General features: G+C 52.7%; 1 protein-coding gene across 1 annotated transcript in view; it reads left to right on the top strand.

Annotated features, from left to right (window-relative positions):
- Window positions 1-2572: 2572 nt before the first annotated feature.
- STK32C (serine/threonine kinase 32C) overlaps window positions 2573-25956 on the top strand; it is an 83959-nt gene continuing 60575 nt past the window's right edge. The window contains exon 1 of the mRNA XM_054382220.1: window positions 2573-2654. Within this exon, the coding sequence (XP_054238195.1) occupies window positions 2600-2654 (55 nt within the window). The 5' untranslated portion in view covers window positions 2573-2599. The remainder of the gene's footprint in view (window positions 2655-25956) is intronic.

The following is a 25956-nucleotide window of genomic DNA, read 5'->3' as shown; positions in this document are numbered from 1 at the left end:
TGGGGTTGTTCAGTATGGAGAAGAGGAGGCTGAGGAGAGACCTCACATTGCTCTCTCTATCTCCCTGAAAGGAGGCTGGAGTGAGGTGGGGGTTGGTCTCTTCTCTCTAGTGTCAGGTGATAGGACAAGAGGAAATGTCCTGAAACTGTGCCAGGGGAGGTTTAGTTTAGACATTAGGAAAGATTTGCTTTCTGCAAGAGTGGTCATGCATTGGAACAAGCTGCCCAAGGAGGTGGTGGAGTCACTATCCCTGGAGGTGTTCAAGAAATGCGTGGACATGGCACTCGGCAACATGGTTTGATGGCCATGGTGGTGTTGGATTGATGGTTGTACTATGATCTTAGAGGGCTTTTCCAACCCAAACAATTCTGTCATTCTATGAATATTAGTGAAGAATGAGAGAGGTGACAACTGAGGAGCAGATAGACTGCAGGTGTTGGGTGGTGTCTTTCTACTGCTCCTGCAGAATAGAAAGGCAGGAGAAAGGAGGGAGGGAAGCTGAGCGCTGGGAGATGTGCAGTGTATTTAACAACAAACCTAACCCGGCACAAAGCAGAAATTGCTGTCTTGCATGAATCTTTTTATCTGAGAGTGATCCTTTCTGTTTCCTTCATGAAATGTTCTATAGTACTATTATTTGCCTCTGGAAACCTGTTCCTAAATTACAGCCTTCATTGTAATCCTCTTCCAGCCCCCAGGTCCTCAAGCAGTGACTGAATAGAGGGGAATGCTCTGGGCAGTGCAGTAAGCAATGGATACATTTCAGAATGTGCCACCATGGAAAACTACACCAAAGGCAGCAGCAGCAGCTCAGGAGTTATGGAGGAACCTACTGATGGAGGAACAGGCACAGTCCAATGGCTGAAGAGCTGCTCCTCACTGTGCCACCTCTGACATGGTCTACAAATGTAGTGAGGTATCTCTGAGAAATGCATGTAATGAGACATTGATGAGAAGTTTCATAGAATTATGGAATCACTTTGGCTGGAATAGAGCTTTAAGATCATCAAGTACAACCATTATCTGTCTCTACCCAGGCTGGACAGGTCTAATGGCAAGTGTCCCTGCCAATGCCAGAGGGGTTGAAACAAGATGATCTTTAAGGTCCCTTCCAACCCAAACCATTCTATGTATTTATGAATCTATGAATCATGAGCAGGCTCCAGCTCAGCACCCTGGTAAGCGTGTAGTATTTAAGGTGGACTCTTTCACAGAGGAGCTCTGCAGCAATCCCAAGTTTCCTCACTGACCCCAGAGTAGGAACTCTCCAGAGCTGGTGAGATTCAGACTCTTGGCAATGTCGCTTTTCCATTACCTAGTGCTGCATGGACCAGAAATGCAGCATCAGAGCTCACACTTTTCTCCTGCCTACCAGAAAGTCAGGTCACAGGCCCAGCAGTTCATGGAATAAAACAGAGGTCTCATCTGCTCCTGTTCTACCTGGGGAAGAGATTTCACCTGCGGTTTGGGCACTGTTTTTCTAACTTTTGTGTGGTTTCTTGCACTGCACTCATCAGATAAAAACATCATTTCATGCTGACACTAGCAACCTCAGGGTGTTTTTTTTTCTCTCTACAGACACATCCCATGTAACACCTTCAGACAGCTCAACGAAGATCTTCACAGGGAGTGAGGTTCTGAAACGCCGTGAATGTCCAAGAAGAACACTGACTGTCCAAGCCACCCACTTATTTAAATTCAATTAAATTACAATAGCTGGTGAAGGATCAGGGCGGTTGCCTGCACCTTAACGAGGTTAGACATCACTAGCGGGTCCTTAGGGACTCTCTACCAGCCGCCGGTGACATCCTTGCCCGTAGCACAGCCCGTCTGCCTCCGGAGCGGTCGTGATCTTTACGGAGGAGTTTAAAAATAACCCAAAATAACCCAAAATAACCCAACTCTGCGAGAGCCGCGGGCAACTACCGGCCATCCCAAGGGAGCCGCGGCAGGACTGGTGGTGTCGGGGCTGGGCTGGGGAACCGCGCAGCCCGGGGCTCAGCGTGGCGCCCTCCCGCGGCACGCTCCCCACTAACGCCCGGTAAGCGGGGCCGCAGGGTGCAGCAGGGCGCAGGCTCAGCCATCCCCCGGGAGACACCCACGCGTCCGCCGGCCGCGGGGCGGGCCGGGCGGAGGAGGCGGAGCGGCGGGAGGCGGAGCGGGAGGAGGTGGCCCCCGGGCCCGGTCTGGTCTCACCTGCGGGCGGCGCCGCTGCCCTCCCGCTACCGCCGGGGGCGCTGCGCTAGGGGCGGTGTGGCCCGGCCTGGCCCGCCCCGCCCCGCGGCTCTCACCGCCCTCCGCTGCAGCCGCCTGCAACTCGGCTCGGTTCCGCTCGGCTCGACTCTGCTCTGCTGCTCGGCTCGGCCTGACTCTGTTCGGTTCGGTCCGGTCCGGTCCGGCTCGACTCCCCCGCGGGCAGGAGGTCGGGAGGCGGCGGCGCCGGGCTCTGCCATGCGGGCGGACGGCGCCAAGTGAGGGCGGCGGCAGCTCGCAACGCCTGGTGTTGGCCGTGGGAGCCGCTGGCCGGCGGGGAGCGGCGCGCAGGGCTCATGCCAGCCGCCTCGCCCCGATGTTTCACTGGGGCAAGTGGAAGAAGAGGATGGGAGCGAGCGCCTCCTCCTCCAAGAGACCCGTCTTCGACGAGCGGGAGGACGGTGAGTGCAGGCCGGGATGCCCCTGGGATGCTCTTCTCTGGGGTGCCTTGGTCGGGAATGCTGAGTCCCGGGATGCCCAGCTTAGCCTTGAGATGCCTTGGTCGGGGATGCTGAGCCCCGGGATACCCAGCCCAGCCTTGAGATGCGCTGTCCTGCCCCGGGATGCAGGGCCCCGGGATGCCCAGCCCTGTACCGCGCTGTCCTGCCCGGGGATGCAGGGCCCCGGAATGCCCAGCTTTGCCCCGGGATGCCCAACCCTGGACCTGTTGAGCCCTGCTCCGCTCGGCACGTCCCGTAATGTCCCGTCCCATAGACGCTGCCCCCAGCGCTGCGAGCCCGGGAGGAGCGGGTGGCGGGACCGTGCCCCGCGGGCGGGTTTGCCGGGCGGAGAGCGCGAAGCCCCCGGCAGCAACCCCGCGGAACCGGGTCGGTAAAACAAGGGGTGAAGAGCAGCGGCCGAGGGGTCGGGTTAGCGGGGAAGTTTGAATCCGTGCGGGGCCATCGCGGGATGTAACGGGGGAGAATCGGGCGCGACCGACCGTCAGAGTTGGGTAACGGTTCGTCGGTCCTGCTCGGGGCTTTTCTCCTAAGCGGGAGGGTCTGCAGAGAACCCTGCGAGTGCCACGGGTGCGCTGAGCTTCTCGGGGGCAGGTTCCGGTTCCACGGGACCAAGGAAGGGTAGCAGGAGTGTGGTGGGGAAGGCTTTTGCGGGGCTGGGAGCCATCCCCGGGGACAAAGAGCTCTGCCTTGGTCCTTTGCACCAACCGGGCACCGGCTACAAGGCCGGGAGTGCGGGGTGCTGGAGTTCTGCAGGAGATGAACCTGGAGCTGGATCTGTTGGTGTGATGTGCCGGTTTAGGTCGGCACTGGCATCCTCAGACCGGCATCGGTCTTCTGGCATCCCCTAGGTGAGGGTGAACCGGAGCCTCTGAGCTGCTCCTGGCAGCTGAGGGGGGTTAATGGGATGAGCTCTCTGTGAGGGGTAGGTGGTTGTTGTCACCACCAGGTATTTATTAGTGGTTCAGGGTATCACACTGAGTTGGTAACTCTTGCATCCTGTGCTGCAGATCTGTTCAAGAAATGTGTGGACATGGTACTTGGAGACACGGTTTAATGGCTGTGGTGGTCTGAAGTTGAAGGTTGGAATCAATGATCTTGGAGGTCTCTTCCAGATGAAACAATTCTGTGATTCTACCGCAGAGTTGTAGAGAACTCACCTGTTGGAGCAGCACCTGCTGTCCAGGGCTGTGACGACCAAATCACTGTAGTTAAGAGCTGCAAATGACTCCCACAGTCACCAGTCCCTCTACATCAGGGGTGTGTGTAAAGTTGGGTTGGTGTGGCTGCTGGCTCTAAGCTGCACTTGGCCAGAGCAGTGTGCTGGGGGTGGAAAATGTTTTCCACTTTGGATGTGGTGGGTCAGCAGGAGCAGCCAGTGAGCTGAGTGGAAGTGCTGAAACTGGAGCTTTTGCTGTCTAATTCAGGAAGCATTTCACTGTGGACTGAGCCTGTGTGGGGAAACTGAGTCTCGCAGGAGAGTGAGCACTGGCAAAGCCCTGGCATCATCTTGTGAGGTGTATTCCAGCAGAGCTTTTGCAATAGCAGAGGTTTGGTAGGACCTTACTCTCCTGGTGTTGCCCGTTTCTCCATCACTACTCGTTAGCAATTGCAGTGCTGCTCTGGTGCTCTGCTATTTACTGGCAGGGCATGGTTGCCATGGAGATTTCTGAAGACATTCCAATAACTTCCTTACATAAAGACACCAGTTAATACTTTGGGGTTGTGTGTGACTTCATGAGAAGGGGGATTTCTTTTGATGAGAAGTTAAAACGAAATTTAAGAAAGAAGGAAAAAAAAAAAGGAAGGAGATGGGTTGGTCCATGAAGTGTTTCCCAGAGCTGAATGCACAAGGAAAGAGCCTGGCTGGATAAATCCACTGGTCAATTCCTGTTAATTATGGCAGAGGGTGTGTAAGAAGAAGGTTAACTGTTAGTAGTCTAGTGAGTGGCAGCACACAGGCTGATATTTACCCACAGATAATCAAACTGAGGATTTTTTGAGGCAACAAGGCTCTCACAGCCCTCTTGCCTGACCTCCCTGGGACTGGTGACAAGAATTCACTGAGTAACAGCCTTGGGTCCAACTGGTGTGGCTCAGCCAGAGCACATAGGGCATCCTGGGTGGGCAGTGATATGTCTGCCCCCTGCATGCAATACCCATCCCTAGAGATTATCCACTGATAACCTCACAGCTAGAAATTGCCCTTTCCCTGCAGGCTGTGTCTGCCTAATCCCCGCTCCCTGCTGAGGATCTCACCCCTGTGAACCCCAGGAGCTCCTGTTGTCATTTAACTGTTTCAAAGCAGTGAGAGGCTGGGGCTGTGGCCACCTGCTGCCCTCCTTGGTGGGATGTGTGGATTGAGCTCTCAGAGTCTCTGAGGGTTTACTTGATATTAGAGTTATAGAAGGGTTTGGGTTGGAAGGCACCTTAAAAATCATCTAGTTTCAACCTCCTGCCGTGAGCAGGGACACTTCCTACTCACCCAGGTTGCTCAAGACCACATCCAACCCAGCTTTCAATGCTTCCAGGCTTGGAGCCTCTACAGCTCTACAGTCTTCAATTCCTGAGCCTGTCCAGTGGATCTTTTTTGCCCTCTCTGGTTTTTCAGCTTTATTCCTGTTAAGAGCGGACTGAGCTCACTGCTTTGGCAGGGACGGAGCCTGCTTGATGCTGATGCAGCCCATGCTTTGCTGGCTTGCTGTCCATCCAGGGACAGGGTGATGTGGAGCTGTGCTGTGGAGAGTTGTGCCCAACGAGCAGCTATCCTGTTCCCTCCTCCCTTCCCTTCCTGGGTGCTAGGTTGTATCCTGCCCCTCAACTTCCCTCCAGTTCAGATAACTTCTTTTGACCATGAGGCCAAGTGTGACTGCTCCTCTGTGTCCCATCTGTGCTGCAGTGGAGAGGGCAGTCCGTCTGTCTGCCACCCTTTTGGTGCTGAGCTTGGCTGCAGCCTGCACATCTCACTATCCAGATTTGCATGTGGAACCTCAGGGAGACCTCATTGCTGTCTACAACTGCCTGAAAGGAGGTTGGAGTCAGGTGGGGTTTGGTCTCTTCTCCCTCGTATCAGGTGACAGAGCAAAAGGAAATGGCCTGAAATTCTGCCAGGGAAGGTTTAGGTTGGATAAATCAGGAAAAATGTATTTGCTGCAAGAGTCATTTGGCATTGGAACAGGGAGGTGGTGGAGTCACCATCCCTGGAGCTGTCCAAGAAATGTGTAGCCATGGCACTTTGTGACATGGTTTAATGGCCATGGGCATGTTGGGCTGACGATTGGACTGGATGATCTTAGAGGGCTTTTCCATCCCAAACACTTCCATGATTCTAAGTGTTGTGGAGCATTTCAGGGTCGGGATTCCACTACCAGGAAAGTTGCTCTGGGAGGAAAGTGTCTGTGTGTTCTGCTTGTACCTCCAGAAACCACCAGCACAGGAGGGATCAGCTCCCTTGGCTGCTGAGCGTCACCTCAGCAGGTTCTGTTTGCACAGAACACTCCCCATGCCCAGTAGCTGCTGGGTACACACCAGTTGGGTGCCAGCTCCAGATGCTGCTGCTGTCTTTCTGATGTTTGATGGGTTTTGGGGAGGTGTACTGTGACCTGTTTCTGAGCAGAGAGAGTTAGTGAATGGAAAAAGGGAAAAGAATATGGAAAGAGTGGGAAGAAGAATACAAGGCAGAAGAATAGAAGGGTGCAGGGCTGAGCAGTCTGAGGGTTGTGGTGTGCTGGAGGAAGAGGACCTCAGTGAATCAGGAGTGGCCTCGTAGGTTGGTCACTGTCACCACTGCTGTTTTCCATCAGGAGAAACAGGCTTTTAAGAGACTTTTTAAGCTTTAACTGAGGGCTTTTCAGGCCTTCTTACGTACACATGTGAGAACCATTTAAAAGCTTCTTACTTGGTGAGTGTTTACTTTCCACCCCAGCCCAAGTGTCAGCTGCCTCTGTTTGCTGTGAGCCATCAGCTCCCCGCGGCAGGGCATGGGACACTGGGATGTCTCAGCAAGGCTGGGTTTCATGTGGGCAGTCAGGGGGTTCTGTCATTACTGTGGGACATGGCCTGGCAACTTTTACTGGCGTCTGCTCCTTTTTTAAGTCTTGCTTTTAATACTGAGTGGGGAGGACCTGGCACCATGCAAGGAACAGGAATGTTTCAACCCTAATATTTAAAAGAAGCACTTAGCAGAGCTGCTGGGGCTTGGGAGAGAGGGCTGGGGAGCAGGAACTGCAGGGCACTCTCACACCCAGTGCTGTCAGTGTTGCCCATGGGTGTGTTATGGTGAGGGTGGGCAAACCAGGGCATGAGGGTTCTTCGTGTGCAGCTCTGTCTGAAGAGGAATTTCAGGAGCACATTTTGGTGGTGACTTCTTCTGAATCTAAGTGGCTTACTAAAAATGTGTATGGAAAGAGGCAAGGGATATGTGAAGAGACAAGGGATATGTGAAGCCATCTGGTGCTTCTGCTGAGCTGCTCCTTCCCTTGCTTGCACTGAGGTGAGTGGTCCGAGGGCTTCCTGCCTCCAGATTTCCAGCTGATTTACAAGGTTTTAATGCAGTTGGCATTAAATGAATCACTGCAGCCCAGTGAATCTCATCCTGATTTTTGTCTGGATCACTTCTTTGCCTGCCCTTATCTGACTCTCTCTGCCAGAGTGCAGATGGTGCTTTGTAAGGAGGTCAGGTGCAGTCTCCTGAATTTATCACTCTTCCATTAAAATCAACTTCTTCAAACAAGCTCCCAGTTGCACAGCCCACAGGTACAGCTCTTCCAGTGAACCAGTCTGGCTTACAGTGGTGTGTGCTCAGGGGTGGCTTTGTTCCCCTTTTCAGGAAAGAATCTCTGCTTGAAACTGGGAGGAGGTGTCAGCTGGACCTTGGGGAAGCATAAAACCCCAACTGCAAGGGCATCAGGCAGGAGGATGTGCAGGATGAGGGGTTCTGGGGAGGAAGAGAAGCCCTCTCCTGGGACAACGTGCTCCTCCCTCTGAGTGGACACCATAGTGCTCCATTTGTGGAGCTGCTCCACGTGCAGAGAAGGAACCTTGTGTGCTGGTGCCAAACCTGCCTCTTGCTCCTCCCTGTCCCCCTGCAGCCACCTTCTGCTGAGTCTGCACTGGCTGGGTGCCTTGGGTGCTTTGAGCTTCAGGGGCACCCTCAGACCTATGTCCTGCTCAGCCCCAAGCTCAGCCCTTGCAGATTGGCAAGCTGTGGATTTCCTCCCTTTGCTCCCTGTTTTCTGATGGGACAGGAGTAAGATGCCCAGCATTCTCCACGGCACTGGGTGTTAGTCTGGCAGGTTAGGATTCTCCTCCATGATTGTTTGTTCCAGAGGCTGGAACCTTCAGGGGAGCAAGGGTATGCCAGCAGGCTGCCAGAGGTGTTGGTGTGATGGAGACATGGAGAGGACAAGGAGCAAAGCTGACCTCATCATGCATCCCTGACCTCTGTGGTGACCCAAACCCCTTCTGCCAGGTTTGTGCCAGGACTGGCAGCATCCCACTGCACTGCTGGGAGAAGTTTTTCTCCCTGTCCTAAGGTGGTAAGTGTCATGAATCATGTACTGCTTGTCCCTGGGATGGCCAGCATGGTCTGGCTGAGTCCCCTGCTTCCTGGGGTGGCCAGCGTAGCCTGGCTGGGTCCCCTGGGGCTGGAGCTATCCAGCAACAGTGTCCCTGCTCCTCTTGCCATGGGTGGCTCCTTTCATGGCTGGGTGCCTGGCACTGTTTCTCCCATGAGGCTTCGTTGTCTCAACTGGGCAGAGATTTCAAGCCCTGGGCAGGAAATGTTGCCCTTTTGATTGGAAATCTGTGGACTAATGCCCAGTAAAGTGGTTTTAAAATCCCCAGTCCTATTTATTTAGGGTCAGGTACAGCTGTATTAATCCCCAATCTTATTTGGTTAGAGTCAAGTACAGAGGCATTTTCTCTGCAAATTACTTATTAAAGCAATCACTGATCAGCTTTTGCAAGGCAAACTTTTTTCCATAGCCTGCCTGTTCTGTGGCTGTGGGTTGGGAGCACAGATGCCTGTCCCTGTTATTTAAAACCAAAAGAAACAAGCCTTTGTGTGTTATCAAAGTGGCAGCTAAGTCAGTGAGGGGGGGAGGAGGGAGTGGGAATCACAGGAGGTGTCAGAAGAGCTGTGGTTGGTGTCAGCTGTGTGTTGCTTTTGTTCTCCAGCCTTGCTGCCCCCAGCTCCTGGCTGCTGGGTGTGCTTTGCCCACAGACAAGCTCCCCACTGCTCCCTGACTTCCCCAGCAGAGCTCATGCTCCTCCTTCAGCCTGAGGACTGCAGAAGTTCCATGTGCAAGGCTTTTCAGTGTGCTGGGTAAGGAAGAAAGGGGTTAAACCCTGGGAATTCAGGATTGCAGCTGTGTGGTGAGATATACAGGGTTTGGGTTACTGCCTCTCTCCTTCAGCAACAATTAATGAGCTTGCTGCCACTCTCCACTCTGAAGACTTCAGTCTGTTGTGCTCAAAGAAACCTGAGGGAAAACCCTTCTGGACTGTGCTGATGAAGGGGAGAAAATGTCCCCCTTTGAATGTTGAAAATGCAGCTTTGGAAGAGGGTTCCACTGTTGCCAAGTGGGGCTGGATGGGGAGTTCACATCCTTCTGCTGTTGCATCACCCCAAGCATCTTCTGGACATGAGGGAGGAAAGGTCCTGCCAGACCTCGAGGGGTTGATGTGTCTGTAGGAGGTTTAAAGAGAGGAGGTTGGGGTAAAACAGCCTCTGAGGGCAGCTGAGGCTCTTGGCATGCAGCTAAGCAAGAGAAAATCAGCAAATCCAACTGCAGTTCACTTGACTGATGGGGAGGGAAGAGAACAACCCAGACAAAGTTATTGGGGTACAGCTGAGGCTGAACGTTGGGCCACATCAATCAAGGCCACTGTCCTCATGGCTGGCTTGAAACAGGCTTCCTGTGAACACAGGGACATGCAGGAGCACACTGCCAGGCATCTGCACACCTTGCTGACCACTTTCCTGGAGCTGGCATGGTGACTTTCCCTGCTCTGTTGGCATTGCCACTAGTGCCTGTGGCTGTGCTTTCTGGGGACTGAAGTCCAAGGAAAGGGAGCTGATGGTGCCAGGCCACTTCTGGTCACCAGCAACTGCTGGTCAGGAGAGTGGGCTCTGTCCACATCCTCTCATGAGGGCCCTCACAAGGTCATCTCATGCTGTGGCTGGCAGAGGCTCAGTGTGTGTCCCAGTAAAACCTCCCAGGAGTGGAAGCAGCTGGTGGTGCTGCTGCTTGGTACCTGCCTCCTCTGGAGCTGGGCTTCTGAAGGGCTGAGCCTACTGTGCCTGCAGCTGGTTTGGTGCTAGGCTGCTGAGAGGTTGGCTGGAGGAGGACTGCAGAGCCTGGTGGCTGCTCACAAGTCCCCACAAGTTGGGGTACAATGGATCTCCTCTTAAATATACCTTCATTTTGTGTTGAATTACCTGAAACTGAGTGTGGTGGGGGAAATTTGTGCAGAACAAAGGTGCTGCCATGACCCTAGGTCAGGACTTGGGCTCTGCTCACCAGGCAATCCCCCTGATCATGGTTGCTGATGTTGACTGGACACAGCATCACCTCTATGGCTCAGTGCATTGGTGCTGTCAGGAGGATGCTACATGTCCTCTCAAAGGGCTTTTTGGAGCTGCCACATGTAGCCTGCTAAATTACCCTGTAGAACACATGTCCTATAATCCACTGGGAATGCAGACTGGCTTTTAGGTTGTGCTGATTCCACGCATGTAATGGAAAGTGGCAGGTAGGGCCAGGGAGCAGGAACCACAGGAGATTACATAGATGAGGCTGGGATTGCACCACTGGAGAACCTGCCTCCTGCTTTGCAGAAAATGAGGCTGGAGCTTGGGCCCAAATCATTTGCACTTTAAAGGCTCCATGCCTCTTGTGATAACCACATGAATGATTCATAGGCATCCAAGCAGCCCCACCAGTTCATATTCATGCCTGATTCTAGGCTTGCTCAAAACTCTGAACTGCTACCCATTAGTGGCTGCTGCAGCAGAGGAGGTAGCTTGGCAGGACCACCTGTGCAGGGGTGAAATGATGACATCTCCAGCTGGTGCTGGTCCATGTATCTGAGAGGGCTGGTAGCCTTCCCATTGTGCTGACTTGGGCAGCCTGGTCAGGTGCTCCAACAGTGTCCTTTCCTGGGTCTGGCTCTGACAGGTTTTCATCTGCCTTCATAGAGAATCACAAACAAAATGGTGGGGTTGGAAGGGACCTCTGGAGATCATCCAGTCCAAGCCCTCTACTAAAGCAGGAGCACCCACAGCAGCTTGCCCAGGATCACAATGTCCAGGTGGGTTTGGAATCTCTCCAGAGAAGGAGAACAACCTCTCTGGGCAGCCTGCTCCAGGGCTCCAGCACCCTCACACCAAACAAGTTTCTCCTCCTGTTCGGACGGAACCTCCTGGGTTCCGGTTTGTGCCTGTTGCCCTTTGTCCTGTCACTGAGAACCACTGACAACAGTCTGGCCACATCCTCTTGCCCCTCATCGTTTAGCTCTTGCTGAGCATTGATCAGATGCCCTCCCAGGCTGCTCTTCTCCAGGCTCAGCATCCCCAGGTCTCTCAGCCTTGCCTTCTCACAGAGATGCTTCAGGCCCCTCAGCATCTTTGGAGCCTCTCCTGGACTCTCTCCAGTAGTTCCTTGTTTCTCTTGAACTGGGGAGCTCAGAACAGGACCCAGTGTTCCAGGTGTGGCCTCACTAGAGCAGAATGGAGGTGGAGGATAACTTCCCTCAACCTGGTGGGTTGGGTTTGCTCCCTGAGTATGGAGGTAGGCTTGGCTTACCCCTGCCCAGTACAAGTACTGTTGGCTTAGCACTGGTATTTGTAGAGTAACAGAGTGGTAAGGATGAGGCACATCTGCACAGACCACAAAGGCAGGTGATTGAGGGGAAGCTGATGGGCAGAGATGCTCATCTTAGGGTGCTGCTGGTGGTACCACCCTGCTCTGCTTGGGCATCCCACTGGCCGCAGCTGTGTGTCGCCTGCCTGGGACGGACTCGTGGGTCAGACCTACTGGCAGCTTCCAGAGTACACCAACACATGGGGGCTTTGTGATGGTCCCTGGGCAACACCTCAACCAGTGCCAGCAGAAGCTGTGTGGGCAGCTATGGTGGGGTCTGTGTGGTGCTGGGGTCACCAGCATCATCGCTGCTCGCTCTCTTGCACAGGTTGTGTGGCACAGTGAATGGCACAGCAGCAGAGCTGCAGGCAGGTGTCAGAACAGGCAGAGAAGAAGCTGGGGACTGATAGTTGCAGCACGCTGGGTGTTCTTAGCACGGCTTTGAGAGCTGAGGAGCACTGTGGAGTTAATTCCCCAAATAACAGGTTTCTTTAGCTGCAGCAAACTGCTCCTGTTGATCAAAACCTTGAGTGGCATCAACAAACAATTCCTGCCCTGATTGCCCCTCCTTGACACCTCGGGAAGGGCTTTGGTTTTCCTTCAGTCCTGCTTTTTGTTTTCCATGCCCTGAGCTCAGCATCTCTAGAGGTACCCTCGCCTCACCCCCTCCTCTCTCCAGACGCCTCTGTCCTCCTCCTCCTCCCTGAAGTGGGACTTCTTTGATGCTGGCTCTGCTCTAACTCTGTGCTTATTCCCAGGGGTAAGCTGGTGTGGGTGGAAAGCAGGCAGATGGGTGGCCCCAGTGGTGTTGGGTGCAGGTGGTGGGGATGATGAGTGAAGGCAGAACCCTTGGGGCTGTGTTTGCCCCCCCCCAAAGCCATCTGTGCTGAGGTACCCCAGCTGCTGTGCTGTGTGGTGAGAGGAGGGGGCTCTCCAGGGGCTATTTGCTGCCCACACATGCACCAGTGCAGTTTGCAATGGGGTGAGGGCTGCACTCCATGGTGGTACTTGCCAGAACTGGAGGGGAAGGTGATGCCCACCATTCTGCATGCCACTGCTTTCACAGAGCTTTCCTCCTCCTTGTGGTGCAAGTCTTCTTCAGCAGATGTCTTTCCAGGGTAAGCCTGTACCTAACTGTGCTCAAGAGAATTTCTTACCATAGAAATAGGATCACTGCTTTCCCAGGAGAAGTTAAACTTGGTGAGTCATCCTGCTTGACATCCCCACTGGCTGTGGATGTGGGGCTGCTCTCATGGTGATGAGTGGGAATGAATCCCAAGTGGTCATGGCCACCCATCCTGCACTCCTGCAGGTGCTGGTGGGCAGGCTGAGTTCTGCAGTGCTCAGAACACTTGTGTCTCAGAATCCCAGCATGGTGGGGTTGGAAGGGACTTTTGGAGATCATCCAGTCCAACCCCCCAGCTAAAGCAGGGTCACCCACAGCAGCTTGCCCAGGATCACAATGGCCAGGTGGAGTTGGAGGGGATTTAAAGATGATCTGGTTGCAACCTCCCTGTCCAACCCCTTGGGCAGTGAAACCTTCCACTAGACTTGGTTGCTCAAGGCCTCATCCATTCTGGCCTTGAACATCCCCAGTGAGGGGGCACCTACAACCTCACTGGACAACCTGTTCCAGTGTCTCAAGGTTTTGACCTGGAGCTTGTGTTCACCAGCCTTGGAGCTGGCAGTGCCCGGTTCTGTGCCTGCTGCTGGGCTCACAGTGGTAGCATTCAGGGCAAGGAAGCTGGTGAAGGGTCTGGAGAACAGGTCTGGTGAGGAGCAGCTGAGAGACCTGGGGCTGTTCAGCCTGGAGAGTAGGAGGCTGAGGGGGAAGACCTTCTGACTCTCTACAGCTCCCTGAAAGGAGATTGGCGTGAGATGGGTGTTCATCTCTTCTCCCTAGTATCAGGTGATAGAATGAGAGGAAATGGCCTGAAATTGTGCCAGGGGAGGTTTGGGTTGGAGATTAGGAACAATTTCTTTCTTGCAAGAGTGGTCAGGCATTGGGACAGGCTGCCCAGGGAGGTGGTGGAGTCACTGTCTGTGGAGGTGTTCAAGAAACATGTGGCCATGGCACTTGGCAACATGGTTTAACGGCCATGGTGGTGTTGCTTGGACTATGATCTTAGAGGTCTCTTCCAACCGAAACAATTCTGTGATTCTATCCTGCTCAGCATGGCTTGGTTTCCTTCCAAAGCTGGGTGAACTGCTGGTGCTGCTGGCATGTCCCTCTTCAGCTTGGTGTGCCAGCAAAGCCCAGGTCAGCTGGGGAGCAGCATCTCCACAGGCGTTCCGACTCGGCGGCGTCTCCAGCGAGCAGCTCTCCATTGATCCCAGAGGAAGGCGTTCCCGGCACTGCTGGCGAGCCTCCGGCACAAAGATAGGACTGAGCACCCAAAATAGCCCCATGCGTGGTGCCAGCCCCACCAGGGCTGCTCCTGGGAAGGAGCCCCAGAGCTTGTTTGCAAGTGGTGATGGCTGTGTTGACAGGGCTGTCGTGGAGAGGATCTGACTGGGGATGGATGAATTGGCTCCAGCACAGCCTGCAGACAGGCAGCCACCACGCTGCTCCTGCTGCAGGGCAAGCAAGGGAAGGACTTCTTGGCTTGGGGCTGAGACCTGGCCCAGGTTGCCCAGAGAGGAGGGAGCTGCCCCATCCCTGGAACCATTGCAGCTCAGGTTGTGTGGGGCTCCAGTTGCAGATGTCCCTGCTGACTGCAGGGGGTTGGACTGGGTGGCCTTTGAAGGTCACTTCCCACCCAAAGCAATCTGCATGGTTCTATGATCTATGCAGGTAAAGGCCTGCCTGGTGAAGATGCAGAGGCTTTGTGTTGTGCTTGGGTGCACACGTGCTTTTAAAGATGTCTGTGGAGGGAGGTCCTATGGACCCTCATACCCTGAGGGCATCCTAGCTGTGGTTTGCTCCAAACTGCAGCAGCAAGCTGTCATGTGCCAAAGTGGCTCTTTCCATGATGCAGAGCACCAATGCCTGCTCCTGAACCATGGGGAAATTCATGGCTGATAGCAGAGCACACTGCTAACCGTGAGCCAGCAACGTGCCCTCGTGGCCACTAAGACAAATGGTCACCTGGGGAGCATGAAGAAGAGTGTGGCCAGCAGGCTGAGGGAGATTCTCCTGCCACTCTCTTCTGCTATAGTGAGGCCACAGCTGTAGTGCTGGGTCCAGTTCTAGGCTCCCCAGTTAAGAGAGACAGGGAACTACTGGAGTGAGTCCAGGGGAGGCTCCATAGATGCTGAGGGTCCTGGAGCTTCTCTGCGAAGGAGGAAAGGCTGAGAGACCTGAGGCTGTTGAGCCTGGAGAAGAGCAGCCTGAGAGGAGATCTGGTCACTGCTCAGCAAGAGCTAAAGGACCTGTGAAGGTCAAGAGGATGTGGCCAGACGCTTGTCAGTGGTGCCCAGTGACAGGACAAGGGGCAATGGGCACAAACTGGAATCCAGGAGGTTCCACCTGAAGTAGTGACACTTATTTGTTGTGAGGGTGCTGGAGGCCTGCAGCAGCCTGCCCAGAGAGGTTGTGGAGTCTCCTCTTGAGAGATTCCAAACCCAGCTGGCCATTGTGATCCTGAGCAAGCTGCTGTGGGTGCCCTGCTTTAGCAGAGGGCTTGGACTGGATGATCTCCAGAGGTCTCTTCCAGCCCCACCATGCTGGGATTCTGGGTTTCAGTGCATTGGGTAGCACACAGACATTCAAAACCCTGCAATCCAAAGCAGAGAGCAGCTGCATTTCCATGGTGCTGAGCCACCCAGTTGCCAAGAAATGAGTGCAGCTGCCAACTCCAGCCCTCTGTCATGGGATTTTTATGTCTTTTTAGTTCTTTGTGGTACTCAAGTGGAATGAGAGGCTGCAGCAGAGACCACCCTCACATGCTGTGGTTGCAGTACATGCAGCAGCAGTGGAGTTACAGCCTGGTAAAAAGCAAGCAAGCAAGCTGCTCTTCATTTTGAAGCATGTCCCCCACTGTAGCTCTTGCCAATGAAGTGCTTCTCAGACACCCACAGATGATAAGCAGGGATGGGAGCACAGCTGTGAAGTGAGCCACTGCTGTTAGTGTCTGCTCTGGTCTTCATGGGAAAGCCAAGTGGTTTGTGCTCTTAACTCTATGAATGCACTACTGTGGTAGAGAATCTTGAATCCCAAAGTGGTGGGGCTGGCAGGGACCACCCCTCCTTCCAAAGCAGGGGTACCCACAGCAGCTAGCCCAGGGTTAAATGGCCAGGTTGGTTTGGGATCTCTCCAGAGAAGGAGACTTCACAACCTCTCTGGGCAACCTGCTCCAGGGCTCCAGCACCCTCACATCAAACAAGTTTCTCCTTCTGTGCAGATGGAACCTCCTGAGTTCCAGATTGTAGCTATTTCCTCTGTCCTGTTGCTTGGCACCATTGACAAGAGTCTGGCCTCATTCTCTTTCCCCCCACAGGTTGTTCAGCTCTTGCTGAGCATTGAGAAGATCTCCTCCAGGTCTGCTCTTCTCCAGACTAAACAGCTCCATGTCTGTCAGCCTTTCCTCCTCACAGAGATGCTCCTCATCATCTTTGGAGCCTCCCCTGGACTCTCTCCAGTAGTTCCCTTTCTCTCTTGAACTGGGCAGCCCAGAATTGGACCCAGGTCTCCAGATACAGCCTCACTAGTGCAGAGAAGTGGACAGATGGATCTAGTTGGTGCATAACAAACTGATTTGGTTTAGGTTCCCCATATTCTGATAGTTGTTCCTGGCCAGAGGAACACAGCAGGAGGACAAAGCTGGCTTTCATGTCCCACCATGAATTTGCTGGTATGGTGAGTAGTAAGAGCCTCCTTTGATTGAAATCCAGAAGCAGCTGCTTGTAGGAAATCTTCTTGGAGACTTGTTACAAAGAGTCCTTGTCTTGGGGCCGTCACACACCAAGGATGCAGGAAACTCTTAACATTGGTGGATTTATTTGGAAAAAACAGGGATGGTGAGTAAACAGAAATCAAGGATGGAATGTGTAACAGGGAGTAGAATCATGGAGGGGTGTCCCCCAGAAGATCCATGCTTTTCAGTCTCAGCCTCTGAAAGGCTCTCTTGTAATTTCAAAGTAAGTCATAATGCTGTTTTCTGCCTTGTTCTCAGCTGGCTTTAAACTCTCACTTGGAACTGGGATACTCCATGCCCACCTCAGCAGTGTCATCATAAAGGCTGGGAAGATGAGGGAGTGTTGGTTGTGGGAGCTGAAGGGTGATTGAGGAGATACCACTACAACTTTACTCACGGTAATGCCATGGAAATCTACAGTAAAATAATCCAACCTGGCCTTGAATACCTCCAGGGAGGGGGCATCCACAACCTCCCTGGGCAACCAGTTCCAGTGTCTCATCACCCTCACTGTAAAGACTTTCTTCCTAATCTCCAGTCTAAACCTCCTCTCTTCCAGCTCACAGCCATCGTCCCTCTCCCTGTCGCTACAAGCCTTTGGCCTTTAACCCAAAGCATCACTTTTCCCTCTCTGTGATGGCCCCTCAGGAGCCAGGGTGGTACCAGGAAGTCCCTGGTTTGCCCATTAGCAGTTGGGAAGCTCTGCAGTTCCTCTTGCTGCTGGTTATTAGCTGCCTTTCCATAGCAACTGGAGGCTCTGCTGGTGAGCCCACCACTGCTGTGCCCGGTGCTGGAGAGGCTCAGGAGGTGCAGGCAGGATGCCCTGGGCCCTTTTCAGCCCTTCTCCTTGCTTGGTGGGGATCAGTACCTCTCTGCTTTTCCTCTCTGTTCATCAGAGCTCTGTCCCAGCTCTTGTCAAAGTTCCTGAAACACTTTTTTTCACGTTTTTCTTACCCACTCCTTAACTTTATGGGTTTTGCTCCAAATCAGAGCTCTGAGCCACCCAAGCACTCCATCTCCATGCCTGGTGGTTCCAGCAGCTGATGAGGGGAGCCAATCAATTGGGCAAAACATTGAGTTGCTGGAGCTTGTGCAGAGAAAGGCAATGAAGCTGGTGAAGGGTCTGGAGAACAGGTCTGGTGAGACCTGGGAGTGTTCATCCTGGAGAAATGGAAGGGAGACCTTCTGGCTCTCTACAACTCCCTGAAAGGAGGTTGGAACCAGGTGGGGGTTGGTCTCTTCTCCCTACTGTCAAGTGATAGAAGAAAAGGAAATTGCCTGAAATTGTGCCATGGGAGGTTTAGGTTGGAGAACAGGAACAATTTCTTTCCTGCAAGAGTGGTCAGGCATTGGGACAGGCTGCCCAGGGAGGTGGTGGAGTCACCATCCCTGGAGGTGTCCAGGAAATGTGTGGACACTTTGGGACATGGTTTAGTGGCCATGGTGGTGTTAGGTTGACTTGATGATCTCAGAGGGCTTTTCCAACCCAAACAATTCTATGGTTCTATGACCTCCTGCCCTTCAGTGCACATCTTGATGAAGAAGCCTGAGCATCCTTATTGCTCTCTTAGCATCTCAGCCTGTTGGTGCTAATGGGACCTGACAGCCCTTAGAAGAAATAGGCCTGCAGAATCTGCTCTGCTGCAGTCTCAGGGAGCTGCTGGCCACTGCTTGGCTGTTACTACCTAGAGGAGGAGTCTGTTGTTGCTTAATTTACTCCCATAATGCCAGGGAGCAGGAAGGAAAAGGGGCAGAAAATCAAATAAATGAACATTTGGGGCAGGGAGAAGTCCAGGAACAGGCCAGATGTGGCTGTACCCATCTGGATGGGTGTTCTTTGCTGGCTTGATTTCTGAAGCCCGGGAGTCATTCTGCGTTTGGGGCTTCTTGCACCTCAGACATCGCTCCCCAGTGCAGCTGACTCTGGTTTTAAGTGAAATCCAGGTGTGGTCATCATTTTGAAAGAAACTAAAAGGGGAGCAGAAGCAGCACACTGAGTTTGCGGTTGGTGTGGGATGGTTGTGGGGTTCTTCTTTCTTTTTTCCTCCCTTTTTCTGCTTTTTCTCTATTTTCCCTCTTCTCTTTCTCATTTTTCTTCTTTCCTCTCTTTTTTTCTCTCTCTTTTTTTCTCTCATTTTTCTCTTTTCTCCCCTCTCTCTTCCCTCCCTCCCTCTCTTAACCCCCTCTTCCCCCCATCTCTTTCCCCCCTTCTTCTCTCTTTCCACCCTCCCCCCTCTTCAACCCTCTCCCCACCACTTTCTTTTTGCCCTTCTCCTTTTTCTCTGTGCCTGCATGGATACAGTAAGCACCTCGGAGGGGATTTGGTGCTGGGGACCAGCATTCATTGAGCTGTGTTATAAAGGCAGTGAGAAACCATTCAGAGGTGCTCTGCTGGGGCTGCTGGACTGCTGCTCATTCCCAGGAGTTGATTAAACACCAAGTAAGAGGGAAGCTCTTTCCAGGACTGGACTGGGGGCATGGGTTGTTCTCCCAGCCTTTTCTGCTTCTCACCACATGTAACTCCATGCTGACACTCTTCCATCCCAGAGGTAACTCACATCTTGTCTGAGATGTTTCCTTTGGTCATGGGCAGCATCCTGGTGTCCAAGCATCACTCAGCACCCAGTCTCATCACCCTGATCAAGGTTCCACACCCCATACCCCCCCCAATGTTGATTTTCCTCTTTCCACTGCAAATCTCTACCAGGAAGTGAGCAAAGTCGCTGTTGCTTGTTTGTTTTGACAATTACAGCACTGATTTAATTACGATTCCTCTTCCTCCTGTGCTGCTGAAGGTTGTGTGGTGTGCTTGGTGTAAACAAAGATGTTCTGCTCATGTCAGATGTGGCTGTGGAAGATGCATTCTTGTGCTGCAGCCTGGTTGCTGAGACTGAATTCAGCTGGAGCTGTGTGCTTGTGTTCGTGTTTTGCAGCCTGCCTGTGAGGCAGAAGCAGATGCTGTGCAGATGATCAGCAGGCTGGAGCACCTCCCCTGTGGGGACAGGCTGAGAGAGCTGGGGCTGTTCAGCCTGGAGAAAAAAAAGCTCTGGAGAGACCTTAGAGCAGCCTGCCAGTACCTGAAGGCAGCTACAGGAGAGCTGGAGAGGGACTTTTGACAAAAGCTTGTAGTGGTAGGATTTGGGGCAATGGCTTTGAGCTATAAGAGGGGAGATTTAACAATGGAGATTAGGAAGAAATTATTTATAGTGAGGGTGGGTAAACTCTGGAACAGGTTGCCCAGGGAGGTTGTGTGGATGCCTCTTCCCTGGAGGTGTTCAAGGCCAGGTTGGATGAGGCCTTGAGCAACCTGGGCTAGTGGGAGGTGTCCCTGCCCATGGCAGGGGGAGTTGGAACTGGATGATCTTTAAGGTCTCTTCCAACCCAAACCATCCTATTCTATGACATCTCTGGCAGCAACTGGGTGAACCTAAGGAAGATGAAAAATAAGGAAAGGAAAAGAGAAATCCACTTTTCTGCCTTATTTTGATTTGGGAGCTGCAGGTATTGTGCCAGGAACACAATAGTGAAGTCTGGGAGGCAGCTCTGACCAACCCAGTGGGCACCTTCTGTTGTCTCCATGACAAGGGGCTGATTTTGTGCTAATCACTTCCTGCCTGGGAAGGCACTGCTGAAAGCTGAACCTGTTGTGTTATGGGAGAGCAGCTGTGGCATTGTCTTGTGGGGGTGACTTGGCAGTGGCTTTGCATTTCATAATTGGTTGATGAGGAATCACAGACACGTGGTGCTCAGAACATCACTGAGCCTGCAGTGCACCTTTGGCACACAGCTGATTCAGAGCAGGGATTTCAGAAGTTCTTGGGTGATAGTTTCCACCAGTACTGGCCACTGGTGAGGCCACACCTTGAGTACTGGGATCAGGTTTGGACCCCCCACTCCAAGAAGGACATTGAGGAGCTGGAGCAGGTCCAGAGGAGGGCAGCAAAACTGGTGCAGGGTCTGAAGAACAGGTCTGGTGAGGAGCAGCTGAGGGAGCTGTGGTTGTTAAGTCTGGAGAAAAGGAGGCTGAGGAGAGACCTTCTGGCTCTCTACAACTCCCTGAAAGGAGCTTGTAGTGAGGTGGTAGTTGATCACTTGGGAATCCAGCACTGCAGGTATGGTCTCAGCCAAGCAGAGCAGTAGGGCAGAACTCCTTCACCCTGAAATTGTGAAACCAGGAGAGGTTTAGGTTGGAGATTAGGAACAATTTCTTTGCTGCAAGAGCGGTCAGGCACTGGAACAGGCTGCCCAGAGAGGTGGTGGAGTCACCATCCCTGGAGCTGTTGAAGAAGCAGCATGTGGACAGGGCACTGTGGGGCATGGTTTAGTGTCCATGGTGGTGTTTGCTCTATGGTTGGACTTGATGACTTCTTCCACTGCTAGGATTCCATGATTGTCATCACCTGGAACCCACAGCTCATTCTTCTCAGGGCTGCTCTCTATCCTTTCTCCATCCAGCCTGGAAGTGTGCTTGGCTGTGTTGCCTGTGGGGAGCTGTGCAGGTTGGTGTCCCTGCCTGCCTCTCACCCTGACCCTGCTCACCTCCCCCTGCAGAGACCATGGCCCCGCCTGGCTGGTTTGGAACCCGGGGAGTGTTTGTGAGATTTGCCTTACGTCTTTTGGGTATTTTTATCTTCTGCCTCATTCTAACGGCCTCCTCTGAGTCATCTCATCCCTAGTTTAGATTTATGCTCCTTTCTACGCCTACTCCCAGCAAGACCTGGATCCACCAGGCGCAGCCTGCCACTGGCCTCGCTGGAGTCACGCGGGACGGTTGTTATGGCACCGTGTGGGCACCGGCCCGGGAGCTGGGGGTATTGACAGGTTTGATTGAGCAGCCCTTGGAGTGGAATGAGTGTTCACAGCACAGCCACTCAGAATCCATCCTCAGTGAAGAGGGTGATTAGGGGGGTAATTTAATTACCGCTTGTTTGTGTAGCGGTGGTGGGGGTTGTGTGGCAAGATGTGCGGAGGAAAAGCAACCCTCTCTGAACTCTGAATGAGGATGAGGAGTGATGCCCAGTGAGAAGACGAAGGGCAATGGGCTCAAACTGGAACCCAGGAGGTTCCATCTGAACAGGAGGAGAAAGTTCTTTGGTGTCAGGATGCTGGAGCCCTGGAGCAGGCAGCCCAGAGAGGTTGTGGAGTCTCCTTCTCTAGAGAGATTCCAACCCCACCTGGCTGTTGTGATCTGCTGTGGGTGCCCCTGCTTGACTGGATGATCTCCAGAGGTCCCTTCCAACCCTCATCACCCTCTGATTCTCTCAGTCTGTGAATAACAGCCCTCTCCTTCAGCAGGGACGTAGGGGAGCAGTTATTCCTTCCAGTGGCACTGCTCACAGGAGGAAGTGTCTTTGCTTCAGGGAGGTTTGCAGGACCTTGGTTTCATTTCCATCTGCACAAATTTTGTGAGGGCCTAGCAAAGCTCTTATCAGAGCTTGTTGTTGTTGATGTGCTGTCATCTTCTGTTCTCCTTCCCCAGCCACATGGTTTCTGCTTATTTAATGAACAAACCTCTCTCCCAGTGAGGACACAGGGCAGCAGCATGGCTCCCTTCAGTCCAAATGGTGGATATGGTATTTATGATGGAGAGATCCAAACAGGACCCATCTGTTCTGTCTTATTAAGCTGTTCACTTCATAGAGAAGAGAACATTTCCACATCTCTCCTGGGATGTTCAGATGGAAAGATGAGGGTTTGGAAGCTGTTTAATGTTTTTCTTTGTGGAGTGGATGGGGACACATGAGAAATCCCATGAAATCAAGCACTTGGTGTTCCCAAAACACCAGGCTGCTAGCACATGCTGGTGCTTTCAGAGACCTTCTGGTGGCCTTTCAGTGCTTATAGGGACCAATTAGAAAGCTGAGGACAGGCTTTTGAGCAGGGCCTGTTGGGACAGGACAAGGGGTGGTGGTTTGAACTCAAACAGAGATATTCAGATTGGAGAGGAGGGAGAAATGTTTGACCCTGAGCATGGTGAGAGCCTGGGCCAGGTTACCCAGAGAGGTGGGAGATGCCTCATCCCTGGAACCACTGCAGGTCAGGTTATTTGGGGCTGTGAGTAACCTGCTCCCGATGCAGATGTCCCTGCTGACTGCTTGGGGGTTGGTTTGGATGACCTTGAATGGTCCCTTCACACACAAACCAGTCTGGAATTTCTGGCCACCGCTCACCCATGGCTGTCTGTTCTGTGCTCCTGGTGGCTCATGGTGACCTCTTCTATGTGCTCTGGACCAGTCAGCTCTGGTGGGAGCACCAGTTTAGCCCCAGTAACTGGTGACTCTTTTCCAGTTACCAGTGCTGTAGTGCAGAGCTGCCAGATGTGGTGAAATCAGGCAAAATCAGGCAGAGCCATCGAGCTGTGAGTGTGGCTGGGCTGGGCTGCTCATTACAGGAGCTGGCTGCTCCCCAGGTGTTGGGCAACCTGGAAAGTGATGATTGACCCAGGGGGTATCAGGGGAACCAGGGCTTGTGCCTCCTTAGATCTCCTCTGCTGACCATGCCACACTCTGAACCTTGCAGCCACTGTTGGTCAGACTGAAGTGCAGCTGCTGAACAGAGTTCTGCCCTGTGACCTGGTTAGAGATGAATAGTACAGAGAGCTTTCAGAGATGGAGAAGGAGTTTGGTACCAGAGGACTTTAATTTTGTTTCGAGTGAAAGGGGAGCAGAGTCAGATGTAATCAAGAGCCTGCTAGAAATAGTCCAGGGCTAACATCCCATCATTGCCTCTGAATGTACCGAGAGTTTGTGATTGATTGCAGGGGAAGCAGCACTGGAGACTAAAATGAGAGAAAGTTGTGGAAGATGCATCAGGTCAAAGAGGAGATGATTTAAAGGATCAGTGAGCTGAGAGTTGCTAAGAATAGGGCTCACTGGAGACAAAGTGAGGTGTCAGGGAGTCTGATGGATGTTCCTGCAGCTGCCATGTCTCCGGTGGTGACAGCAGCAGGAATGAGGAGGAATTGGGAAGAAATAGGTTAGAGAGCAGCTCTGCAAGGAGAGGAGTTGTGCCTGCAACTGGTGAGCCTTGAGTAAAATGAAGCAGCTGCATGGGGAGGGGCTGGAGGAGACCACTGCAAGTGACCAGGACCTCTAACCTATGAAGACTCCATGAGGGACTCAGCCTTTGGTCGGGGACCGAGCAAAGAGAAGGGACACCTTCTTCTCCATCTCTCTTGGCAGCTGAACAAATGAAAGCTGATGTAATAAACAGGAAGGAAAGAGTGGCTGGTTGTTGTGGAAGACTTCCCAGCAGCATGGACAGCCAGCTTGGTGGGGCAGTTTTCCTGGGAAGCTGGGTTTCTGTGGCACAGGGAGCAGTGCTGCTGAGGGCACTTCAGACACAGCACTGTGCTGGGAGCCTGGGACAGCAGCTGGTGCCTGGAACATGTTCTGCTGTCTCTTGAAAACTTCTGGGTGGAAGAAAACTGAGCTGTACAGCTGGGAACCTGCTCAAAGCCAAGCTTCCCCTATAGGGACAGGCTGGGAGAATTTGGATTGTTGAGCCTGGAGAAGGCTCTGGGGAGACCTTAGAGCAGCCTTCCAGTACCTGAAGGCAGCTACAGGAGAGCTGGAGAGGGACTTTTGACAAAGGCATGGAGTGATAGGATGAGGGGTGATGGATTGAAGCTTGAGGAGGGCAGATTTAGACTATAGATTGGGAAGAAATTCTTTACAGTGAGGCTGGTGAGACACTGGAACAGGTTGCCCAGGGAGGTCGTGCATGCCTCTTCCCTGGAGGTGTTCAAGGCCGAGTTGGATGAGGCCTTGAGCAACCTGGGCTAGTGGAAGGTGTCCCTGCCTCTGGCAGGGGGCTTGGAACTGGATGATCTTTAAGGTCCCTTCCAAACCAAATTGTTCTGTGAACCTGTGAATGCTTATCCCTAAACTAATTGTCATTGCATTTTAGAAAGTGATTTTCACTGAAAATAGCTTCTGAAAAATTCTTGTTCACATCAGTTAAAAAAAGAAAAATAGTGCCAGCACACTCACAGACACATCAGCATCAACATCAACTTAGCAAAGCCTTTGGTTTCCTCCATGCCTGCTGCAGGAAGGCTCTTCTGGGACCACTTCCTGCAGCTTCCATTTCCTCATTTTGGTGGTTGGACTTGATGATCTTAAAGGCCTCTTCCAACCAAAACAAGTCTGGAAGTGATTCTATAACTCACATCACATTTTGGTTCATCTCTGACACCTAGAAAATGACAAAAGGAGCATGAGAGTGAAATAGAGGCAAGGAGAAAATTGGATTTATTGCTGGTAATTGGGCTAAAAAGGAGACTATTTAATCCTGGCCAGCCCAACTTTCTGGGACATTGGGTTCTAAAAGGCAGATTTAAACTGGTCTCAACAGAGGAGTCTGACATCATCTGGCTGCTTATTAACTGTTAAACCTGGTGTTGGGGACTCTCTTGGCAGCTCAGGCTGTGTTGCCATAGTTTCTTTGTTAATAGAACAAGACATTAATGCATTCTGAGCACTTCTTGCCCAAAAGACATAAAAAACCCCACCTTCTGTCTGAACATACCAATTGGAACTGGTTAGAAGGCGTAGGCAGAGCTGGCTCGCTGGCTGTGGACAATGTCACATCCCCACAGCTCTGCCTCTGTGGGCTGGCAGGGCACAGGTCTGGAGAAGGGCTGCAGACTGCCCTGCTGGAGCCTACACTTGGCAGAGCTTGCTGGGCAGCAAGCTTGAAAAGGTGTTCTGTGTGTTTAGACAAACATTGACTGGGCCACCAAAGAGGAAGTTCCCCACCACCACCAGGCATGTTTGGCAGGGGAGCCTTGGGGACCCTCAAGGACAGGGCAGGACAGGACAGGTCTCCATACCTGGCTCAGGTACAATTCCAGGAAGCAGAAGCCAAATTATCCATACCCTCTTGACCCTTTCTTCCTTTGTTAGCCTCTAGCATCTCCCCTGGAGCACACTGCATGTTGGCAAGGTGTTGGTGAGCATCCTGCAGCTGAGACCTGCACAGCCATGCAGAGCCTTGTCTGGAACTTCTCGAGGACTTTCCAAAGCACAAGTAGCATAGAATCACAGAATGTTGGGGATTGGAAGGGACCTCTGGAGATCATCCAGTCCAACTCCCCAGCTAAAGCAGAGTCACCTGCAGCAGCTTGCCTAGGATCACAATGTCCAGGTGGGTTTGGAATTTCTGCAGAGAGGAGACTCCACAACCTTTCTGGGCAGCCTGCTCCGGGGCTCTGGCACCCTTACACCAAAGAAGTTTCCTCTCATGGTGAGGTGGAACTTCCTGTGTTCCAGCTTATACCTGCCTGTATTCCTGCTCTTCGCCTCATCCTTGGGATGGATCAAACCAGGGGGATAAATAGCTTGACACAAATTCATGTCTTCTCAGGTGACAGTCGTCAGCTTCAGCCTGAACTTAGTAGGGAAGAATCAGTGGGAGCTCCAGGCAGTAGTAAAAGGCTTTTGTGAGTAATGACAGGCTGAGGGGAGTTGCAGCACTGGGTAGTGACAAGTGGTAGTTATTCCATGTTTTGTTCAGTGTTTTAAA

Source organism: Indicator indicator, chromosome 7 (genome assembly GCF_027791375.1).
Source record: "Indicator indicator isolate 239-I01 chromosome 7, UM_Iind_1.1, whole genome shotgun sequence".
In the NCBI taxonomy this organism is placed as follows: domain Eukaryota; kingdom Metazoa; phylum Chordata; class Aves; order Piciformes; family Indicatoridae; genus Indicator; species Indicator indicator.
This window is presented reverse-complemented; position numbering and strand designations above follow the sequence as displayed.